The 23303-nt window shown below is 39.8% G+C and overlaps 1 protein-coding gene across 2 annotated transcripts in view; it reads right to left on the reverse strand.

Moving 5' to 3' along the window:
• Positions 1-23303, reverse strand: part of malrd1 (MAM and LDL receptor class A domain containing 1) — a 99671-nt gene that overhangs the window by 76005 nt on the left and 363 nt on the right. For both annotated transcript variants that reach the window (XM_033639494.2, XM_033639493.2), the window contains exons 2-8: positions 20554-20685; positions 20381-20469; positions 20135-20299; positions 14316-14412; positions 6988-7119; positions 5575-5721; positions 538-643 (exon numbers count right to left, since the gene is read on the reverse strand). In XM_033639494.2, the coding sequence (XP_033495385.2) occupies positions 538-643; positions 5575-5721; positions 6988-7119; positions 14316-14412; positions 20135-20299; positions 20381-20469; positions 20554-20685 (868 nt within the window). The remainder of the gene's footprint in view (positions 1-537; positions 644-5574; positions 5722-6987; positions 7120-14315; positions 14413-20134; positions 20300-20380; positions 20470-20553; positions 20686-23303) is intronic.

Consider the following 23303-nt stretch of genomic DNA (forward strand, 5'->3'; position numbering starts at 1 on the left):
AATTTTACTGACAATAATATTCCAGAACTGCAATGTGTGCATTCTGTTGTATTATACTTTTAAAATGATTTCCACAGATCAGATACTATAAATCACAGATTCCTCTTGTGAAAATGCATATGCTTGCTGGATATAATACATGAGGGCTTTTGATTACACTGCAGAAAAAAAAAGAAATTTATAAACCTCCAGCCCCTCTCTGGCAGGAATATCCCTCCAATCATCCGGTGGAAAAATAAAATCTGTCATTTGACATAAACTTTTACAGGCCATAAAGCTGCTGAAACATGACAGATTCAGATGCGAATCTTCTCATTGTGTTTGACTGTGAAATAAGATATGCTGAGAGAGCAGGGCTGAGACAGGTGGAATGATGGTTGGAGGAAAGGGAAAAAGATCAAGAAAAGCAAAGAGGAAGACAGACAGCCAGTGGAAAAAGCCTGAAATTCCAGGTGGATCTACAGATTCTGGTTATGATAGCGAGTCATGCTGAGCAACTTTAAAGAGGAGAAAAGGAAGCAACAGTGTGACTCTCACCAGAAGGTCATGGTACACCTGGAGGCAGACTGTTTGAACCAGGGTCCTCGGAGAACAGCCCTTGGATAAAGACTGCTACTGTTCTTCAATATAAACATGAAGTGGCCTGCAGTGAGTGAGACGACAATTACTATTCAAACCATATTCAACATCTACTTAATCACACACACACACACACACACACACACACACATACACTCACTGTTGCAAACAACTTGTTCAGTCAGTTGAAAAAGCCAAAACGGATGCAGACAGTCAAGAGGATCATTCACTATTCGACTAAACGCCTTCGCTTATCCTTCTGATTGCCAGATGGGTCAATTTCACCCTGTCAGAAATACCTCTCTCTCTGGGATTTCCGTGCACAACAATGTCAAGAGAGTATATTAAGAATCAAGGTATAAACAAAACATAACCTGTCGACTGCAGTCACCATGCCAACAGTGTCTTGTTGATGAGACAGGTCAGAGGACAACAACAAGGCTTGTTTGCTAACAGCCGGGCTGCAAATGTGCAAATAAGTACTTGGTGCTGCAATGATACGCAGAGGGCCATTTCATTTCACACAACTCAACAAACCATGCTGGGTTACACTCCTACACACAACATGAGGATGCACCTCCTTATAAATACAGGGTTTAATGTTTCAGGCTGACAAACTGCACACACAACACACAGAAAAGCTGTTAAAGGTTCAATATTATGCTCATTCGCAGATTAATTCTTGTAATTTGGTTTCTATGAGAACATGTTTAAATGCTTTAATGTTAAAAAACACATTATTTTTCTCATACTGTCTGACTAAATATACCTGTATTCACACATCATCTAAATACTCCATTTTGGTGCCTGTCTCTTTAAGCTCCCCAGCCAAAAAAGCCCAGTCTGCTTTGATGGGTCAGTATTTCCCCGTCTTTCACATCTGCCTCTTGGCGTCTCTGCACTGTCATTACAGCAGGGAGGATGACTGAAATGGCACCAGTGTTGCCAACTTGGCAACTTTCTCACTAGATTTAATGACTTTTCAGACCTTCTTAGCGACTTTATTTCTAAAAAGCAACAAATTTAACAACTTGTTCAGATCATCAATGGAAGAGAGATATTAAAATTTACTCCCACACAAGTTGCTCAATGTAACTGCAGCCCAACAAGGGGTTTCTCCCCCTCTCTCCTCCAGTGCCATGCAGTTGTGGGACAGGCAGGAGGAGAGGAGATGCCACTTACCATGGGAGTTCAGCTGTAGTGAGTTTCTGTGGTTACCCTGACGCTCTCGCTTTATGGATTGGAAGCATGAGAAAGTGGTGCACTATTGTATAAGGGCCATGGCTGTCATACTATTCAAATATTTTATTGAGGATTTTTCCATTAAATCAAATTCAGTGACTTTTTTAAATTCTAATGCTTCCATCAATGTGCAATGTGTCACTGATATGCAAACCAGCAGATGACATTATCTGGCATCTTTTAGCAACGTTTGGAGCTAGTACTAACTCATTTTAATTGGAAAAGAGTTGGCAACATAGAAGGGCACTGTAGCTGCACTTTCTATATTTTCTATATTTTTGCTAGGCAACAGGATGCAGCGTGGCGGGACCTGGTGTATTTTCTATGAAAGTTGCTCGGTGGCACATGAAGCCAAAAAGTTCAACATCCCAGGTGTAAAGTTACCCAGATCTTCTATATCACTGGGCCCACAGAGGATAGTGCACTTGAGACTTTTGCCAACCTAGCCATCTATTTCCAGTTTAACGCTCCACTATCTTGAATAGGGATAAAATAAATTGTAAAAAATAAATAATTGTGCGGCTCTTCTAGACTTTCAAAATGTCATAGGACCAAACATGTCAAATCTCTATAATGAAACAAGTCGCTCATAAAAAAAAAGTGTCCATCTAAGGGAAAAAGAGTCCAAGGTGAATTTCCCTACGGGTACAATGAAGTACATTGTATCTCATCACATCGTATCGCATCGTATCGTATCGTATCGTATTGTATGATAAAAAGTCTTTTTGGGCCTCATGGCATCAAGTGTCATTCAGATACAATGCAAAACATTCCAACACAAAATACAACAGGACCCATTTAGAATGTTTATGGTGTGTCCAGAATCATTCACTCATTCACTGCTCCTTGCTCACTTTATCCACCTTATTTTCAAACACGGATGTAAATAGTGATCAACTTCCGTTTTTTTGTGCGTGACTTCCGGTCAGCCACTTTCCCTCATGCTTTCCCTTACCGGAGCTAACGGTGCAAGCTAATTTTTTTTCAATTTTCAGTTGTTTATGTTATTCAATCAGTTAGTTAGTTAGTTAGTTAGTTAGCTAGTCTGTGTATTTTGCATAACGTTAGATAACTGTGCCCACGTTTCCGTTATAACGGAAATTTATTCCCTCTAAACGCGAATAAATCATACGTCAATCATAAACTATGAACCAAAAAAGCACAATCTATCCCGAGTGAGACAAACTGCTTGATCCCCATCTCCAGTGTACCAGCAGAGAACCTGCAGAACCGAATCAGCGAAAAAACACACCGGGCTACATAGCCTCTCTACCTGAGCAGCTGCGGCTCGCACCCTCGACACACAGACCATGCTTCTGCATGCCAGCCACACGTGTGCGCAACTGTGAGAAGTGAGGTGTACGCTGCTTTTCTATCTTTTTTTCCCTTTTCTTTCTTTCTTTCTTTCTGTCAGCGACATACACTCCTAACACAGGACGGGTTGTTTTAATTGACTGAGTTGATCGTTAAGCCATAGTGATGCGCGGATCGGCTCTGATAGCACCCGAATCAGCATGTACGCATCAACCATCCAGCTGTTACAACATGATTGAGCTAGCAAAGCAGTTTTGTGTTGCTATGTGTGGTATTTATTCAGTTTTGGGAAATCACGATGTCTAGAAAGCATCAGTGGCTGCAGCTGACAGGGACAGCTAACGTTAACACTAGCAGCAAAGCTAACATCAGGATCGTCATCCGTTAAAAGCCTCCCGTTGTCGGATACGACATGAAACTACTCCAATTAGCTCAATCATGTTGTAACTAAGACATCTGCTGGAGAAAATATTTTTTTCACGGGCCACTTTGTGAGTTCAGTGAGTTATTACAGACACGGAATGGCTAACAGCTAACGGTTAGCCCAGCTAATCTACGATAACAATGTTATTAATTACACACAGAGAAAATACTAATGTTTGTTCAGTCATTGTGTTTATAGACTTTACAAACATCAGATTAGTCTAATCGGTGATATAGTGACGTGAAAAATGTGATATATACATATATATATATAGCTAAACTCAGCAAGGTAAACAACAAGGGGATTCCCATTTACACAGTGGTAAGAGTGCTGGACCGGAAGTGTCGCACAAAAAAAAGGAAGCTGGCTGCGTTCTGTTTTGCCTCCGTGTTTCCGTGAAAAATAAGGTGGATAGGGAGTTATATGTGATTTTGGATACAGCCTATGTTTCAGGTTTAAAATGGTCTATATGGTAGAGTTTTGACTTCACAAGTCCTGACGGCTCATTTAAAGGCACAGTTTCTGAATATGAACTTTGTACATTTCTCTGCGGTTACATCATACTGGATGCTTTTACAGCATTTATACAGCACCTATAGCTTATATCAAAAAAGACTTGGAAATCTGACTTTATATGCTATGGGAGCTTTAACCTTATGCTGATTATTTAACCTAAAAATGTACTGCCTTTGAAGAACCCATGTAAGAGTAATTTAATCCTTAGCTCAAAGGGATTAAATGTAACTGTAACAGGGTTCCCGGTGCATCATCCAACAGCATGCAGCCAAATCAGGTGCTTTACAGCTCAAAGACAGAGATTTTCCAAGAGAGAGGAAAGGACTGGAGCACAATGATCGGTTTATAGACTTAAATAGTGCAAACAGACTAATGGTTCAACACTGCTGTGTCTTCAACAGTTGAAACATTAGTCTTTGCAGTATTAAAGGCTATAAATTGATCAGTGTGCTCCAGTTCTTTCTTCTCACTTGCATTACAGTAACGTTAGCTCTATCTGACTGTCCATCAGCAGCACAGACACAGCTACTGTGTTTTGCTGTGTAAGGCAGTGCAGCGGTAATGCATTCGTCATTAAAACAGCTTAATAAGGAAGATGACACCAGGTCTATGGTGAGGTTAGAACAACAAGAATCCGGGAATCCATTCTGCCCGATGCTGCACAGTATGAGGTGGTATTGTGATGGAGTTAGAAAGTTTTCTTGGCTCCTATTAGGTGTCTGACTGCCAAATAAACACAGTGTGAACACCGCCACATACCTGCACTTTGTTTTGAATCTTTGAATGGTCACAGCCATATTTTCTAAACCCTCCAACATATGCTCCCACCAGGATACGTGTCATTTCACAAAGCTCGAAGCATATGAAGATGCTTCCCAGAAACATAACAGGGACTTCAGTTCACTGCCTGCACTGCCTCCAAATCTGAACCTAACAGAGCATCCTTTCACAGCATGTTCACACAATGTACATAACAAAACAACAGATGGTGAGGCTAAAAAAACTGGATGTTATCAAGTCAGTTCACAACAAAATTTCTTGTTAAACCATAAATCTGTCCCTAAAATGTCTTCTGGAGGTTAGATGTGGAGAAAATAATAAGCAATAAAGATGTAATGAGGCATAATATACAGTAACACATTGTGGTCCGAGAACCAAGGACAGCATAGTGTTGTGTATTTCACTGAATGATGAGGTGTTAATATTCAGAATGAGTACACCATATGTTGATTTCCTTTCTATTATTCAGATGGCTGAGAAAGCATTTCTCCGTGAAGTGCTTATCTCTCAAAAACACATAGACAAGGGATTTTCTTTCCTTGCACAAAACCCTGATTCCATCCCAAGATAATATTATCTTTTGCCACTTATTTCTGACCACACACCCTGGACACAGTGAGATGATCTTATCGGCTCATCGCGTTTCTATTCTTATTCCAGTGGCTGCATATTACAGATGGCAGCAGTGCTAATAAACATGTGTGGTGGTGTTTCTTTACCTTCAGTGCTGTTTGTAGAATGGTCCGCAGGTGGTGGGTGGTCGTATGGAGGCACCTCCACAGAAGAGCCCCACACCCAGTCAAAGCCATCGTCAAGGGTGAGCTCATTCCAACCACAAGAACCAGACTCAAAGTCGCACTCAGAGGCTGAATAAGTAGAGAGAGGGGAAATTATTAAAATAAAGTTCAGACTGAAAGTGAATTCTTTTGTATGATACTGATTGAAAGCTCCAGAGCAGCTACTGATGGATCCCTGTGGTGAAACTGTTGTGTCAGCTTCCTTTCACAAGGTCAAGAACACATTTTCAAACGCAACATTTAAAGTGCTCTTTAAAGTGCTAGGAAAAATGGAAAAAATCTACAGTTTCATGACAACTAGATAAAATCCATCTGCTGAGAAGGATTGTGTGATGTGATCAAAAGCTTCAGAGCACTGTAACACACACTTTTATGACTTAGCTGGACATGAAACTCTCAAATCAAATCTTCAGGACAAAAGATTAACAACTGCAGTGGAAAATTTCGATTTCTTTCAAAGTACAAGCCTTTGCACATAAAAACTTTGCTGGAAAACTATACCTCCCAAGGTGCATTTCAGCAACTAACAATACAACCAGTAGTTTAAATAGGGTTGGGTGATATGGAGAAAATCAAATCACAATATTTCTGACCAAATACTGTAATATCCATATAAGACGATAATGTAGGGTTGAGTATTAATATAAATATTCATCAGTAATGTGGATATGATGACTTTCAGCCATGTTTGTTGTTGCCATGGGTAACAGTATGACGTCACTATGTCAAAAAGTCGAAATATTGCGAGTATCACAATATGAATTTTTCATATCATATAAGAAATCAAATTTTTGTATTCTGGGTTTATTTGGATTATTCAGCAACTATGTCACCAGGTTTTGTTTAATGACAAGGAGTTTTGAATTCACTACCCTTCTGACTGGCTTCTCCTCTATAGCAATGACAGTCAACGCTCATGGGTATTGTAGTATTTCTACCCATCCACTGAACTGACAGAAAAAAATGTATTTCTCAGAAAATAAAATTTGTGGTTTTAACATGAACTAAACAAAAAAAATGAAATAGGATTATAAACTTCATCCCACTGTGCAACTCCACAGACCTTGTTGAGAGGTTGTTATTTTAATATTTAATAAAAGTTTTCACATTCTGGAAATTGACTGGTTGGGTTTTATTTTTCAGCCTATGCTGACAAATCAAATGCAAAACTAACAGGAAAAAAAGAACTTCTGGTCAAAATCCAAACCAGGAAACAATCTTTAAATGTCAGCCATTGTCGTCATACTGGCAGATAAATATATATCCTGCTCTCGGTCAAACGTACAAACAGGATGTGGATTATTTGGATGGGTTACTTGGCAACAAGGTTCTTACGGCAGCTGGCTTCATCCTCTCCATGGGGACAATGTGGGGTGAAGTCACACACTTTGCTCTCCTCGATGCACTCTCCACTGCCACAGGCGAACAATGAGGGAGGGCAAACAGGAGGAGGAGGTACACTGCTCTCTGCAACAGGAATCAAAAATGAAAAGATTAATACAATCAGTATGACATTGTTCAGATGCAAGAGGCACTTTGATAACCCAGATCAAATCAGGTGCAGACCCACCAGCTACAAAGAGCTCCAGTTGTTATCACTGACTCTTATCAAGCGATTTTATCATTAAAGAGCACTCATGGGAGATCATGGTGGATTAATATAGATGAGCTCAGCTGCGTCCAGAGAAAAGTAAGTACATTAGCTGTGTTATGGAAGATTAGACTCAACTGTGAAGTAATAAATGAAGTTCAGATATTTTGATCAATAGTACGTCCGAGACCCCATCCCTTAAATGAATTCAATTTCATTCTGCTTACAAGGAATATTGGAAACATTAGTGAAAAACTGTCCATTTTTTAAATGGCTTTTGGCTTGCTATTGATGATAAGTCTGTAAATGGTTTCTTACTTTAGATCCTGCAGGAACTAACTTTTTGAATTTGGGCTGAGCCATGCTGGCAAATAGGTAATTTCATTTACTTAAAGAGAGATCTAGAATCTCTGCCATTACTCCGCTAAGTCATGTTACAGTTTACATCAATGTCTGTCCAGACTCATATGTAGCCATGACAGTAGACAATGCTTCAAACATGGATGCTGCTGCAAAGAAGCTACAAATTCTAAAACTTGGATGCTTCACACACATATCCACCCAGCAGCACAGAAGATCTATACAATCAGCACAGTTTCAGGGTGGACACACAAGGTTAGTGTCACCAATTCAGTGTCTGACCAATGTCTCCCCTTCTGTTTCTGAGTTATGGTGTTAAATAATGGCCAGAAAAGTGTTTTTGCAGAACATTGTGATGTCACAGTGAAGTTGACCTTTGACCTTTGGGATATAAAAAGTCTTCACTTCATTATTCAATCATATTGGACATTTGTGTGAATTTTTCTTCATTGTAGGAGTATGAATTCTTAAGTTATGGCCACAGTGTATGAGGTCACAGTGATCTTTGACCATTAAAAAAATGATATGTTCATCTTTGACTTCAAGTGGTCGTTTGTGCCACATTTAGAAAAATTCCCTCGAAATGTTCCTGAGATATCGCATTCACAAGAATGGGACAGATGTGAGATCGCAGTGACCTTTGACCGTTAAAGAATGACATGTTCATCTTTGAGTCCAAGTGGACGTTTGTGCCAAATTTAAAAAACAGAAAACCACCTCAAAATATTCCAGAGATATCAGTTTCACAGAATGGGACAAAGGTGACATCACAGTGACCTTGACCTTAGAACACCAAAATCTAATCAGTTCATCCTTGAGTCCAGGTGGGTGTTTGTGCAAAATTTGAGATATCCCAAGAATGGGACATGCGTACGGACAACCCAAAGAACATAATGCCTCCAGCCATAGCAGTGAAGGCATAGTAAAAGTTGCCCTCACTCTGACAGATGCTATGGTAAATAGGGCATCACAGGTTTGTAGGGGCTTTAAAGCAGTATTAAAAGATTTTATCATCCACTTTGAGGGACAAGCTGGAACAAGCTGTAAACACAACATCGACAACATGTTATTTCCAATCCCCTGATAAAGCTGCTACAGCTAACAATCTAGCAAAGTGGCCTGTTTACACATCCAGTTGCGATCAGACCAACATTCATTTTAAGTCATGTTTCTGGCTACCTGCCAGATATAATGGACCTTTATCACAGCAGACATTTTGACTTGTCATAGTAGGAAAGGCACAGGTGAAACTGACGAGATTAATGACGCCTCAGCTCCATTAAGTGTCCCAATCAAGTATTCCAGTGAGCCAGCATGCACAATACCACGGCCAACCCTAAGTGGAATGCAGCCACCATTAATATTATGAAATATTCTTGTGCTTTTCCTACTATGAAATGTCAAAATGTCTTCTGTGAAAAAGGTCCATGTCTTTTTAGCTCTGTTTAAATCTACACCAACTCCTGAGGGAAATATCTGACTATTTGGCTGCTAAATGCTATGTTCACTGGCTAGTCACTTATTTGTACATCTGCCATTTGTTGCTTGGCAGGCTGCTGTTTCAACTACATTAGGCTGCAACATGCAACCCCCAACCTCACATTAGTCATTTAATCCATTGTTAATATGAAAGTATTGACAAATTCAGCTTAGAAGCACAAATGAAGCTTGAGTAAAAGTTCAGTCAGGAAGACAATACTTTTCATGCTCAGGCTGTAAGTTTCTTTCTCACGCTGACATTCACTCCTTGCACGTAAGCTCACTCACTATCTCTAGGTGTCATTGTGTGGGTAGGTCAATTGAGTCATCAGCTCATTCACAATCGACCAATAGCACAGACACAGACCTTCTGTGTCAGCCTATCATCTGACTGCTCCTCATTTTCAATATGCTTCTTTCTCTGCCATAGTCCTTCTCGCATCATGTGTGTGCCCTCCACCTCCCAGTCACCACCTAGTCTTTACAGATTCATCAGCCTCATATGCCTCAGTACTCATCAGCCTCAGAGTCATCAGCCACCACCAGTGTCTGGACTCCATGGGGGGATTTATCCTGCTGCTGCTTAATTGTCCCTCGATCACAAAATATCCCCCTCAGGTGTCCACACCAAAGACTTCTGTTAAATCTTAATCAGCACAAATCATCTCTTAATCTGTACACTCATATTCTGTATTGAATATTATCTTGTTTCTCCTGATTGAACTAGTCTCGTGCCTTTGCACTAACCTTGTCTCCTATGTTTACAACACTAAAAAATGACACTTGTAGGAAACAAAATGCCACCTGGATTACATTTTCATGCATACAACATATTGAGTTAATGTAGTTAATTTACATATCTGGCACAATTTAAGCATCATTTTTAAGAGACAGGGTTGTCTACTGGGGTATTACACCTCTGAGTAGTGTCTTCCCAGCTGGCTCCTCTGAGCAGGATAAAATATCTAATAAAATGATTAAGGGACAGTAGGGCACAGATTCCTCAGAGTAGGTCAGGCAAAAATGATTGGGGATATCAATTAGGCATATAAAAGCCGTAATAAATTTTATGGTGGCCAGCTAATTTCTAAAACATGCAAAGACACTTGTACATGTACAAGAGTGTGATTTATAATGACAGGGCGTAAAGGGTGGGTCAAACTTTGGCTGAACATACAATTTACAATATCAATTTGTCTTATTTTCATCCCACATCCATTTGATTATAGGCCAATATCCAGTGCTTATAATGTTATTATTTATTACTGCGCACTTATTCTGATTTGATATGGTGAATCCATAACTCAATAAGTTTACTGCCTATATGGTGGATAGGATGGATAATTAAAGGACATGGGACATAAATAATGCTCTTCAAGTGACCGTAATGACATGTAATTAGCAATATTAGATGTGAGCCATATATCAAAACAATATCCTTGTCTTCCTTCACATATATAGGTCAGCTTATACAGACGTGTCATACATTATAACCCTTTGCAGCAAAATGTCATTGGTATTTGTGACAGTGCTGGAGCTTTGACTTTAAAAAGAAGTGTTTAGGGTGTAGATCTAAGCAGCTCTGTGCCTCATACTGTACACACCTGTTCATCATCAGGTTTCATTCTTTTTATATAATAACACCGGCCATGCTTTTTGAGGTGTGGAGTATTTCACGAATCCACTGCTGGGAGCAGAAGACAGATGGAAGCTAAAGGACCAAGTGCCAGGGTGACTGGTGCTGCCCACAGACTCTTAATTCTGTTTCCCTTTGCTCTTATTTACTCTACTTAAAGCTGCATTAATTCATCTTTTCAGCCACTTGGAATTAGCTCAATAAGCTGTAAACCCAAAAATGAGAAACATAACATGGTGAACAAGCTACAGACAGTTGCCCATTTATACATTCAGCAGACACGGAGCAACATCAGCATTCATGCCGAGTCATATAAGCCGGGCTCAGACTACTAAAAATGAGTTTGCATCACGCACATAAGAAGAAACTTCACAAATGTTTTCCTCTCTAATCTCAAACCTGCACACGCACTACAAGAGTTGGGTAAGGGTTACTTAAAAAGTAATCAAGTTACTTTACTGAGTTACTTTTTTGAAAAGTAATCAGTTACTTTACTGTGTTACTCCCTGAGTAAAGTAACTCAAGTACTTTTAAAGTACTTCCAATGTTACTCCCTGAGAAAAGTAACTCAAGAACTTTTAAAGTACTTTTGAGTATTCTACATTTCCTATTGGGCAATGGACCACAGGGTGCTAAGCCTACATTTTTTGTCTCCAAAATTAAAGTTATGGTCCACTTGCCCTTCACTGAGATCCAATTCTCCCATCACAGCCGTCACTTTGACCAGTAGAAACACAGAACGATCTGCTGCCGTAGACAACTGTATGACAACAACACCCCAGCGTTTTTAATATTTCCTCTAGGGATGTTACCACACAGAGTAAAAGGGGGAAATGATGATGTGAAACAGCAGAGGCACTTTGTCAATCCGCTGAGTTAACGTTACTGTCATTAGCATCAAGCTAGCAAACAATGGTACATCCTCATAATGGAGACTGACATAAAGTAATAACATTAACAAATAGCGGCGGGGCTTTTACTCACCACAACTGTCGAGGCTCCCAGCTTCATTTGAAACAAACTACATTATAGACGGTCCGTTATTTATTAATCCCTCTGTGTGTTTATATATTTACTTTTTTTCTGCTCCTGTTGTCTTTATAAAGTTAACATATTGCGCCACCATTTCAAACTCAACACTTCCTGAATTTGTTTCAAATTAAAAGCCCCTTATAACCTCGCCTGAGAGAATCCCTCCATTTTTTAAATAGGCTTATACTGTGAAACATTTGGAGGAACTTGGTTATGGAGGATTCAGTAGCTTGAGTGTTTGCGTATGGTACTCCAAATACAGCTCCTGCCATCTGCTGGCGCTTTTTACATTACTACAACAACATTTCAGCTGGCACATGAACAGACACAGTGACTGAAATAATAGTAAAAGTAATAAAAATAGGACAAGAATAAAACAATGACATCACACACGTCGTGAAAGACGACCGGGGATAATTGGTGAGTATCATCATGTAGTGTGTCATGTCTGTCGGTCAAGTCATGGTTCGATTTCATGACTCCACAATCGTGTAATGTGACATAGTGACTTTCAGAACAGGCAGAAAAGTCGTGTAGTGTGTACCAGGCATAATGCAAGTCCTGAGTCTGACCTGTCCGTCAGCGAGTCCTCCTCCATCTATTTAGTCGTGGGGATTTTACTGACAACCCTGCGGAATGTTTAAGACTCCACTGTAGACAATGGCAGCATTTTTGGGCATTTTTTTTGCTTTTAATTGATAATAAAGCAAAGCGTGAACTGGGAAGAGAAAGAGGGAATGAGATGCAGTAAAGGGCCACAGGCCTGAATCGTACCCGGGTCGCTCCAGCAACAGTAAATTTCCAGCACAGAGCTTTTATTTCAAAGTACCGTCTCCTGCTGTAGAGTAGGTGACTAACAGACAGTTCTTGACAGAGACAGCAAACTAGCTCAACTACATGGCCAAACGCAAGTATGATGCTGAATATAATAAACTGCGTGGGCCTTAAACTAATGACTAAGGAGAAATCTGGACCCCGTGGCTGGACCAGTTGGGGACCACTGCACTACAGGACATTATTAAAGCTATGGTGCCAGAGGGAGCATGAATGCACCCCCTCATGTGATCTCATGGGGAGGTAGATGTAACAAAGGGAAGACTGACAGGGTGTGACAGCTTGCTGTAATTTTAACAATGCTTCACAGGGAGAGAAAAGAAAAGGAGACTAAACAAGATGAGAAAATGGATGGGGAGATGCAGAGGACATGGGTTGTTATGTGTCATCAGTAGTATGCTAGCTAACATTAGCCTCAAAAGCTAGAATGTTTACCATTGTTTGGCAAAACTGTAAGCTGCTCCGCACTGACATAATCATAACTGTAATCATCTTTTTTTTTTTTTAAATCCTAAATATCAAACATGTTTGAAATGATCAAGGCGGCCCCGTTGAGTCTGCAAGCAGTTCAGAAAGATTAAGCCTGGATCTGTAAACCTCTCACTTTACGAAATAATCTCGGCCAAACATCAGCGCCGACCAAAGTCCCAGACCAGATTTCTCCGGTGTTGAATCAGGGTAAAAACAGCTGAAAACTCCTGTACTCTGAGCCCAGCTTTAGAGTGAGAGTGCACCTGTAAAGTTGTGGGCCAAAATAAAAACAAAGAGCTGGAAAATGCTCACAAAAAAAAAAAAAGATTATTGTGGCCTTATGTACCACACTGTAGGAGACAAACGGAAAAATTCCAGCCTCATGGTTGACTAAAAAGTAAGGAAAACCTACTCCAGCACTCTTGCTACTAACAATAAATATGTAATCTATGCCACATAAATCATCCTGGTTAAACAGCCTGCCTGCAGACCTTCCCTGATGACTAATGAATGAATGAAAAACTAGGAATTATTCGACTTTTAGAAGGTATTTATTCAGTAAAAATCCTTCTTCGCAATTCGAGCTCACCACCTGCCAAACATCCCTGAAAAACTGTGGTGCTGACTCAGACCTCTGACATCTGACTTAAATCTGTGACATTATTTCTCTAGAGCAGCTCTGTCTCCACTCAACACTCTGGCCTTGATGCTCCATCAGGGAAAGAAACCCCCCCAAAAATGAAAGCCCACAGCTCCCAGCCTAAATGAGGCAATCAATAAAGCTCAACTGTTGTTTTACAGGCAGGGAGCAGGAACATCATCCTATATTGGATGACTAACAGCAGCTGTAAAGATGCTACAGTTTGCACTCGCAGCTGAAATATCTGTACATCACCAAGGCAACATGTTAAAATTATGTCCAAAATACCCAGAGGACAGTGCTTTATCAAACGCTGTCAGCCAAGATGTTCGGCTTTATCACATTCATCACTGAGCTGCAGGCGGAGTGCTATAGCAGACATAAATAAACCCATACATTGTGACAGTGACTGCTCCATGTTCAGTGCAGGAAAATGTCTAGTAAGCACTATTTTAATGATTCAGTTATTCTGTTATGAATCCCTTCCATTAGTGTCTTCCCCTGTTATCAGTATTCAAAACAGGTTTGTGGCGGTCTGTTTATGTGTGCCGATATTTTAAAATGTCAGGGTCTGAACTTGTCCCGTGTGTGTAGTGAGATTTTATTAATGGTAGCAGTACCAGGCACCGTCACACAGCCGGGACTGAAGGATAGGTCATCGATGGCCAGGACCTCAGAGGCCTTGCTGTCAGCTGAAAGTTGCCCTTGAATCACCACCTGGTAGATACAGAAAACATTTTAAAAATCACTCAGTCACCTCTTTTTATTATCTTTCCACAGTGTCTGTTGGTGTCGGTGCATTCTGGCCTGTGTAGAAAGGTAATAAATTTCAGTATGTGCACATTTGGTATGTCTGTGCTTGAGTGCATTTGCTTGTGGTATATGACAAATGTATCTACATGCATTTGTTAACACTGACACTGCTAGGAAAACAGATATTGGCTCTAGATCAGGGGCTGGCAACCTTTTCTATCAAAAGAGCCTTTTCTGGACAAAGACAAAACAAAACCAAACAACAACAGCAACAAAAAACCCCACTAGAATCACTGCCTTGTGGTTGTATGCCTCTGCAGCTCGTCAAGTTGCACTTACAATTTACATCCATGTCTATTAAAACATGGATACTTCACACACACATCTTCCAGGGGAAGCACACAGGATCTATACAATCAGCACAGTTACAAGATGGGCACCCAAGATTTGTGTCACCAATTCAGTATCCAACCAAATGGAGTTATGGCATCAATGGACAGAAAGGTGTTTTTGCAGAACAATATGATGTCACAGTGAAGCTGACCTTTGACCTTTTGGATATAAAAAGTCATCACTTCATCATTTTATTTGTGTGAAATTTTGTCATAATTACATATGAATTCTTGAGTCATGGCCAAAAACATGCATGAGTCCAACTGAATGTTTGTGCCAAATTTTAGGAAGTTCAAAGCCTTTTTTCACAAAATGAGATAAACTCAAAGTCATAGTGTTCTTTGACCATCAACCACAAAAATCAATCACTTCATCATTTAGTCCAAGTAGACGTTTGTGCCAAATTTAAGAAATTCCGTCAAGGTGTTCTTGAGATATCGCTTTCACAAGAATGAGACCAATGTAAGGTCAAGATCACCTTGACCTTTGACCTTTGAATCAAATCAGTTTATCCTTAAGTCTAAGTGAGCATTTGTGTCAAACTTTACAGATTCCCTTAAGGCGTTCTTGAGATATCATGTTTATGAGGATGGGATGAACATATAGTTCATATCTTCAAATCATATTTGAGCCTTATGGTGAAGGTACAGCAACAAAATTAACCTATTAACGTTACTAATTTGTCTAAATGCACATTCATTAATATAGAATATAAAAGTGGCAACTCTGCAGTGGGCTATTTATGATTATTTAGTACTTAAGTTTTTGCAGCTTTGGTGGTGAAAGCAAACAGATCTGTCCACACACTATAGAATTCTCTATTTTGAGGCTTTTCTTTTTTGGATTTGGAATACATAGCTAGCTTAGCTAGATTCAAGACTAGCCATTGAAGGTTTGGCAAAAATTTTGATGAAAAGGCACCAGATTATACATGTTCAACACACATTTTATTTGACAAAATGTTTTAATGTTTTTTTTTGTTTGTTTGTTTATGTATGTTTTTTTCAATTTGGTGTATGGACTGTAAAAACAATTTTTTTTAACAAGTGGAGAATGAAAGCATCATTTTAGGCCTAAAAATGACAAATTAAAAAAAAATATATTAAAAAAAACCCCATTTATTTTCATATCATTTTTTGTCAAAGCCACAGGGAGCCAGTGGAGATAGGCTTAAGAGCCGTATGTGGCTCTTAGTTACTACAGTTCATTCTGAGAAGGACATGAATGTCTGTACTTAATTCCACGACAGTCCCTGTGATAGTTGCTGAAATTGTTACAGTTACAGACAGTGCCATCTCCAGAGTCACACTGCTAGCTAGCTTAATGCACCACATTTTCTCTGACTGTCACAATGCCAATAATATCAAAGCTGCGCTGATCAAAGTCCACAGAACAGCTTTATCTACACCAATGGAGTTTTGTAACCCTTCATTTATGACTGATCTAAACAAACACTGGATGTGTCATAATGGGTGATGGGAAAATTGACTCAAATACACAATTTACACTGGTCATACTTGTCAGCTGGTATTTCTTTTTCCCCAAAAGCAGACTTTGAGTCCATAAAGTAACACAGTCTATAAAATGATAGCGAAGAGTGCATATACTGTAAACAAATGTTTATTTAGGATTTCAGAGCCACGCCAGTGTTTATCTGATCCAGACAATGTACCCTTACTCTCAGAAAATCTTGAGCATATTTATCCACAGTCAGACTCTGTTTCCTGTGTTGTTGTGTAGACAGGCGTCAGCAATGAGAAGGCATTTTGTGCAATGGCGAAAGACACAAAACAGTGCTATCGCTCACAATGCTAACATGACTTTTTACATCTTTACACATAAATGTACTGTTACTGTTCCACTGTATTGAGGAACATTGGCAGCAGAATGCACTACTGAGGTCACTGAACAGTCAGCACTCCCACAACCATGGGCGAATAATGAGACAGTGGGTCCCTGGGCATAGACATGCAGAGAATAATGAAAATACAGTCACAGAGTAACTGTACATTTATGTGTTAACATGTAAAAAGTATTTTAGAAAGGTTAGAACTGGCACTATTTTGGCCATGTCCACCACATAAAAGCAGCTCCACAAACTCTTTTATCCCATCATGCCTTATACTTTCTGTTACTGTTTCAAGCTCTAGGCCAAATGTATATACATTTGCATATAATATTTTATATACACATCTCTTAATAAAGCTATCCAAAGAAAAGTGTTTTCTACAACAAAATTAGAGAACAGCAGCAAAACCCTGGAGATATTTAAGCAGGTGAAAAAGTGCAAATCATTATGTCTACTGCCTGAAATTGAAATCGCCAGAATCACTGTGGTAAATAAAAACCCAATTAACTCAGCTGCCTTTAAAACAGGAAGTAGATTAATGGGGGGGAAAGTGAATGTTAGCAGAGAGTTGACCTCTCTTTAAAATGTTATGAAACTGATCTGGCTGGAGTCGTTGACAGATGGTGAAGGCCGAGAGGAGGAAAGGGGTGACACACTGACTTTGTCTGAGGATATACTGCAGGAAGGACACTAACAGCAGGCTTCATAGGACTCCAGATGGCCTCTGAAGAGTCTAGTGGGGTCAGTAGCCCCTCACTGCACACATACAGCTCCCGTTGTGCAGCTCATTTCTGTTGTGATGACTTTTATCAGTCTCAAGGAAACTTATGGTTTATCTTACCATGCAATAAAAATATCAACACAATACAGTGTAAGTTAATAAGGTGAAGCTTGGGCCAGTAGTCTAAGACCTAAACTATTCTTCTTGGTAAAAATCTTTAGATTCTAAACCTGCATTGTCCATTTTTTTGGCCATTTTAGGGCATAGGATACAAATTGCAATCACAACATCGAAATATTAAGTTGAGCGGGGGAACTTCCTTGCAAGCTCTTTCTTATTTACACATCTGACATTATAGTTAATTTAGATTAATGTTTCTTTTTCTTTCTTTTTCCCGTGGTGAAAAAAATGGATAATGAGCAACCAGTCATGTTGACATTAATTTGACTGTGATTTATGTCTTTAAACTGTAATGAATCATAATTTCATAGTTGTACCAGATGAATGTGCTGCTATTCATATGTTGATGTGTGCTTGTAGATTTGTAGTAGTATAATAGGGACTTTATATTCCTGTTGCATGTAAATGAATGTTTTTAGTGTCTGCTGATTGTTCTGTGTGTACCTGCCCGCAGGGACTGCAGGTGGAAATTACCTAATAGCTAATCTGGCATGAATCATCTCCTCCACGTTAAGATTAATGTTTTTTTGTGCACTGTCCTTGTTTAATAAGGACTAAAACTGTTTAGATTATGCACTAGTATGTTGTTTTAGCAATTAGTGTACAAAAAAACACTTGTCTTGTGAAAGAGAAAGCACTACATGCAAATGAAATGAAAGTTTTTCAAGGACTGAAAAGCTCCCCCATTTTCACTGTGGAACAATAACGTATATGCATGTAAATACCGGCTTTTACTTTTTTTTGTCACTGTTAGTCGAACCCTGCTCAGAATTAGCATGCAGTATGGGACACAGTTAATGTACTCCTTTCATATCCTTCTAGGTCACAGGTGTTTGGGGACACTATTTGGCACCATAACAAAAACAGGGTGTATACTGTTGACATTAAGTTAAAGACCTATTATGCTTTTCCATATTTTTAGTCATAATGCTACAATGATGGCTGTTTATATTAAATGTGGCCAGAGTTTCAAAAGTAAAAGTAATCCATGTGAGCAAAAACCTCAGGCTCTGAATACGCTTTTTTTCTACTTTCGCAACATGCTGACGTCAGCTCATGACAGATATCTTTATATGGTCATCTGCTCCAGGCACATTACTGCACGGCTACATGTAGCTACATGCTAACATAAGGGAAGCATGTAATCTTGGTTGTCAATGTTATTCTCCTTGATTTCGGATCATATTAGATTTTAGTTTAGAAGCTTGTATTTTTCATGGTAGACAGTGCCTCTATACTCCGTTAAAATCATGTTCCGGCTTCAAGCACACTGCTACGTGTAGTTACATGCTAATGTCAAGGAAACATGAGATCTTGTACTTTCTCTTCGATTTTGGATCATATTCCTGCTGGAACATCTGATTGTGAAAATTCTGGTTTAGAATTTTTATTTTATTGGTGAAAGGTAGAAAGTAGAAAGTGCTGCTATACTGTGTGGAGAGCATGGATGTGGAAGACCCAGAAATGCTGACCAGTCAGAGCAGACTGGGCTTTTTAAGGAGGGGGCTTACAGAGACAGGCGCTAAACTGGAGTGTTTCAGACAGAGGGTGAATAGAGCAGAGTTTTCATTAGCTGGCATATGCTGGCTTTTGGCTGGTATCACGTGAAGTTGACCGGCAGATCAGGACGACCTCTAGCTCCCCTGGCAGAGTCTGCGCCCCATATAGGATGAGTCCTTCCTTTGCAACTCCGACCTTTGGCCCTTTGCTGCATGTCATCCCTGCTCTTTGACCTAACTTTCCTGTCTATCTACAGCTGTCCTTTCATTAAATGCAAAATTGCCCCAAAAAGAATCTTAGCCTAATAATGTGTGACCTATAAGATATGTTGCCAAGACAATAAACTTACATTATGCAGACCAGATTTTCGGGTATTAATTACCAAGGGATCTATTTATCTATCAAAATCATACAGAGTGTGTCCCTGCCTCTTCAGAGCATACGCCACATCCACAGCGGTCATGTTCTTCCTGAATGTGCCTGCTGTAGGTAGGTGACGGCATCATGGAAAATGTTGACTGGAGATACAATCTGCAGTGATAGTGTCGCCGTCACAAGTGTGCTTCTGGTGTGAATGGCCAGGCGACTACTGACAGGCGGCTGCGCTACAACTGACAAATCGGGGCGCACTGAGTCCTTTTCCTCCTTTGCCTCTGCAACCATTAGTCAGTAGGCTGCTTCTTCTTTTCTTTTCTCATTTTAAGTGTTTTACTGCCCTTTAAACGTAGGCTATTATTGGCTGTTTAAAACATATGGCTGGCAGTTGTTCTATGAAGCTGGAATTCTGGAATATTAACGGGCATATTGCCTGAGTATGAAATCGGAGCACAAAGAGGAGGTGTGTCTTTTGAACCAAATGCAATGCAACACTTGATTGGGCACTGACAAAACCTGTTTGGAGTTTTGTGAAACAGATGTAGCAGATCTCACTTGACCTCATAAGATGCAAGAGTTATGTCAGCTACACATTGTCAGTTCAGCATTGCTATACTTCACAGTATTAAACAGCAATATAAAACCAGTAGGCTATGAATGTTACAGACCTGAAAACTGTGATTGCTGGAAAACGTAATCACTGTCCGCCGCCACGTTCCCATCTGTGGTTGTGTGGAGTGTTTCCACACCTCTGTGCTCTGACCTGGTGTGTGAGTCTGAACCAACACCTGAAGATCTCCATGTTTTGACCCAACATAATGGTAGAAACTCATCTGTTGAATAAAAATGCAAGGAAGATGTTGTAATGAGGTTGTTGAGGCTTTTATATGGATGCCAGGAGAGGATTTTGTTACCTGGCAAGTCTGACTGGGCTGAAAGATTGGACTGTTCAGGTCTGCAGAGGTTCTGTTTCCACTGACAGGTAAAAGGGACAGGAAATATGCTAAAGGAGAGGGAGAAGTATGGATTAATATGAATAAACGAACGTACAGTACACCCTATATGAAAGATGTCATGGTGCTCGTACTTGATGTGTTGTTGGTGTGGTCATGTTTCAGCCCTGGGACCTCAGTTGTTCTGGTCCATCCAGATGGTGACTCTGAGCTCTGGATCAGGTCACAAAATCCCTCCTCAAAGTCGCACCTCTTATATCTGGAGCCTTCAACAACAACAACAACAACAACAACAACAGAAAAAAAAACATTTCACTTGTGCTATTTTGTAATTCACCCTGAAATATAGTTCGCCATGAATCTGTGTATTGGGATTAAGCTGTGGGATCTACACATCATAAAGATTCATCAGCACAGCGGAGCTAAAAAAAATAAAGTGGTGTCTCATTTAATTTTGATACATCTTGTCTTAATTTTATTTGACTTTATGGCCAAATGTGGGACTATAAAGAGTTAGTGATGATACTGAGTTTTTAGAGGTATGTCAGACAGGATCAGTGATGATGCAGCAAGGAATTAAACATGACTTCATATTCTAACATATATAAAGAGCTGAATATCCTCACAGAAGCCTCTTATATCTTAATCTACTTGCCTTTTTTGGTGCCAAGTTAAAAACTGTGTACGTATCAGTTATGCCTTTAAACTGTTCAGTCCTTTAATTTCCATCCAAGTCTGTATATTTTAGTCATGCGTAAGAAATGCTTATAATGATTTATAAATACTACATTTGGATTTTACTTCATTGTTCCCTCAGATAAAAAAAAAGAAATCCTATCCTATCCTATCCTCGGATTTATCAAACATATTGTTCTCTCTGAAACCAAACGCAAAGAGTATGGAGACAGTATGGGCTCCCAAGGTCAGAATGGACCTAAGGTGGTTTAGAATGACCAAGCTAAGATCCTGTGGGACTTCCAGATCCAGACTGACAGACATTGTGTTGATCGACAAACGACAGAAGAAGGCAGTGGCAAGAGATGTAGCAATCCAAAGCGACAGTAACATCAAGAAGAAGGAACATGAGAAGCTAAAAAAAAAACAGGGCTGAAAGAGGAGCTAGAAAAGATGTGGCAAGTAAAGGCAGCAGTGGTGCCAGTGGTATTCAGAGCACTGGGGGCTGTGGCCCCCAAACTGGGAGAGTGGCTCCAGCAGATTCCAGGCACAACATCTGAGGTCTCTGTCCAGAAGAGCGCAGTCCTAGGAACAGCTAAGATACTGCCCAGAACCCTCAAACTCCCAGGCCTCTGGTAGAGGACCCGAGCTTGAGGAAGACACACCACCATCCCCATGGGGTGTTAAGAGGGGGATTTTATACATATATATAGTTTGATTTTTTTTCCCTTTATAGTTCTTTTTTTAATCCAATCTGAAGCATAGCCACACTCCATTTCACTGCCCCACACATACAGTACACTGTTTACTGTGACAATAAAACCTTAATGTCTTGAATCCTTGAACTACCAAAACTATTAACTATAGCCTAGCTGCAGTGTACCAACGACTAAAACACAGATTCTGACTTCTTGGATTTTTTATGTCACAAACCTACAGAACCAATCCCGTCAAATTGTGGGGTATCAGAGGAGAAGCAAGTGTAGTCTTGCCACCAGACAATCAGAGATCTCCGCCTTCTGATAGTCTGGGGACACTCCTTTCTAAAGTGTGTTTAACACACCGGAGAAAACGGCCAGCAACAAAGCAACGCCTCTTGCATTTTTGAAAAGGACACGCCCTCCCAGAAATGTGTGCTCCCCCTTTTCTCGTCTGCAAGGAAACAAACACACAGAGAGCTTGAAAATGGATGCCGAGAGATTTAACTCTGTTTTATCAAACGTCTGCTCAGTCCACAAGATTGTGGAAATGAAGGACTTACAGCGACTTTGTTTAAAACTTTTAACGCAGTCGGACTATGTTTACGAGCACAAGAGTTCAGCGAGCCACCGAAGGACCGCCCTGCGGATTTACTATTGGTTCTGCAATGTAGGGAGTTTTTTTAAACTCTGAAATTGTATCTGCCCATCTAAACACAAAATCAGGGAGAAAGACATCAGTCTTTAGTTAAGCAAAGCGTCTAAAGACTGACTTATGAGTCTAAGCAAGTGTATCTATGTATCATTATTTTGCAATTTTAGTTTCACTTTCACTTAGACTTGTCCGAGCTGGCGATGGGATCAAGGTTTATCTAATATGAGCAACACATTCTTAGCTGTTTGAAGATATATAGCCCGAGGCTCATCTTATCCATTACTGTTTACAAGCAGAGATTTGTGTGTTTGATGAGCAGAGCGAAGCAGGTACACTTGAGCTGCAGGCAGGTGGCTGAGGTTCAATTTGCATATTCATTGATCTGTGAATACTAAATAAGGCAAAGGTGTTATGTCTGAAGCATTTTAAGGCATGAAGGGATTTTTTTTTAATGGAAAAAACTTCCAAATATATAATGTTGATGAGCAGAGATGAGTTTCTAGTGGTTTAATCAATGTCTGGGGAGGAACTTTAAAATAACGCATTAATAAGGCTCTTACTATGATGATTACTAACAAAACCTTACCCTTAGTAAGTAGGAAATAAATGACCTTGGTCAGCATTTTCTTTATTGTCCAGGAAGGCAATTATTTTGTGTGTTAAATAAAATGTTTGTCATTTCAGCCAGTAATAGTCTTGACATTTGCGTGAAATGCCATAATGATACATCACAGATATGTTGTAACCATTTATCCACCCCGCACACCCTCATTAGCCTATACAGAAAGCTGACTGTCCATATCAATCACATATCCTAAAAATCTTGCCAAATTATGATTATATTATCATTACACTG

Source organism: Epinephelus lanceolatus, chromosome 20, assembly GCF_041903045.1.
Source record: "Epinephelus lanceolatus isolate andai-2023 chromosome 20, ASM4190304v1, whole genome shotgun sequence".
NCBI lineage: Eukaryota > Metazoa > Chordata > Actinopteri > Perciformes > Serranidae > Epinephelus > Epinephelus lanceolatus.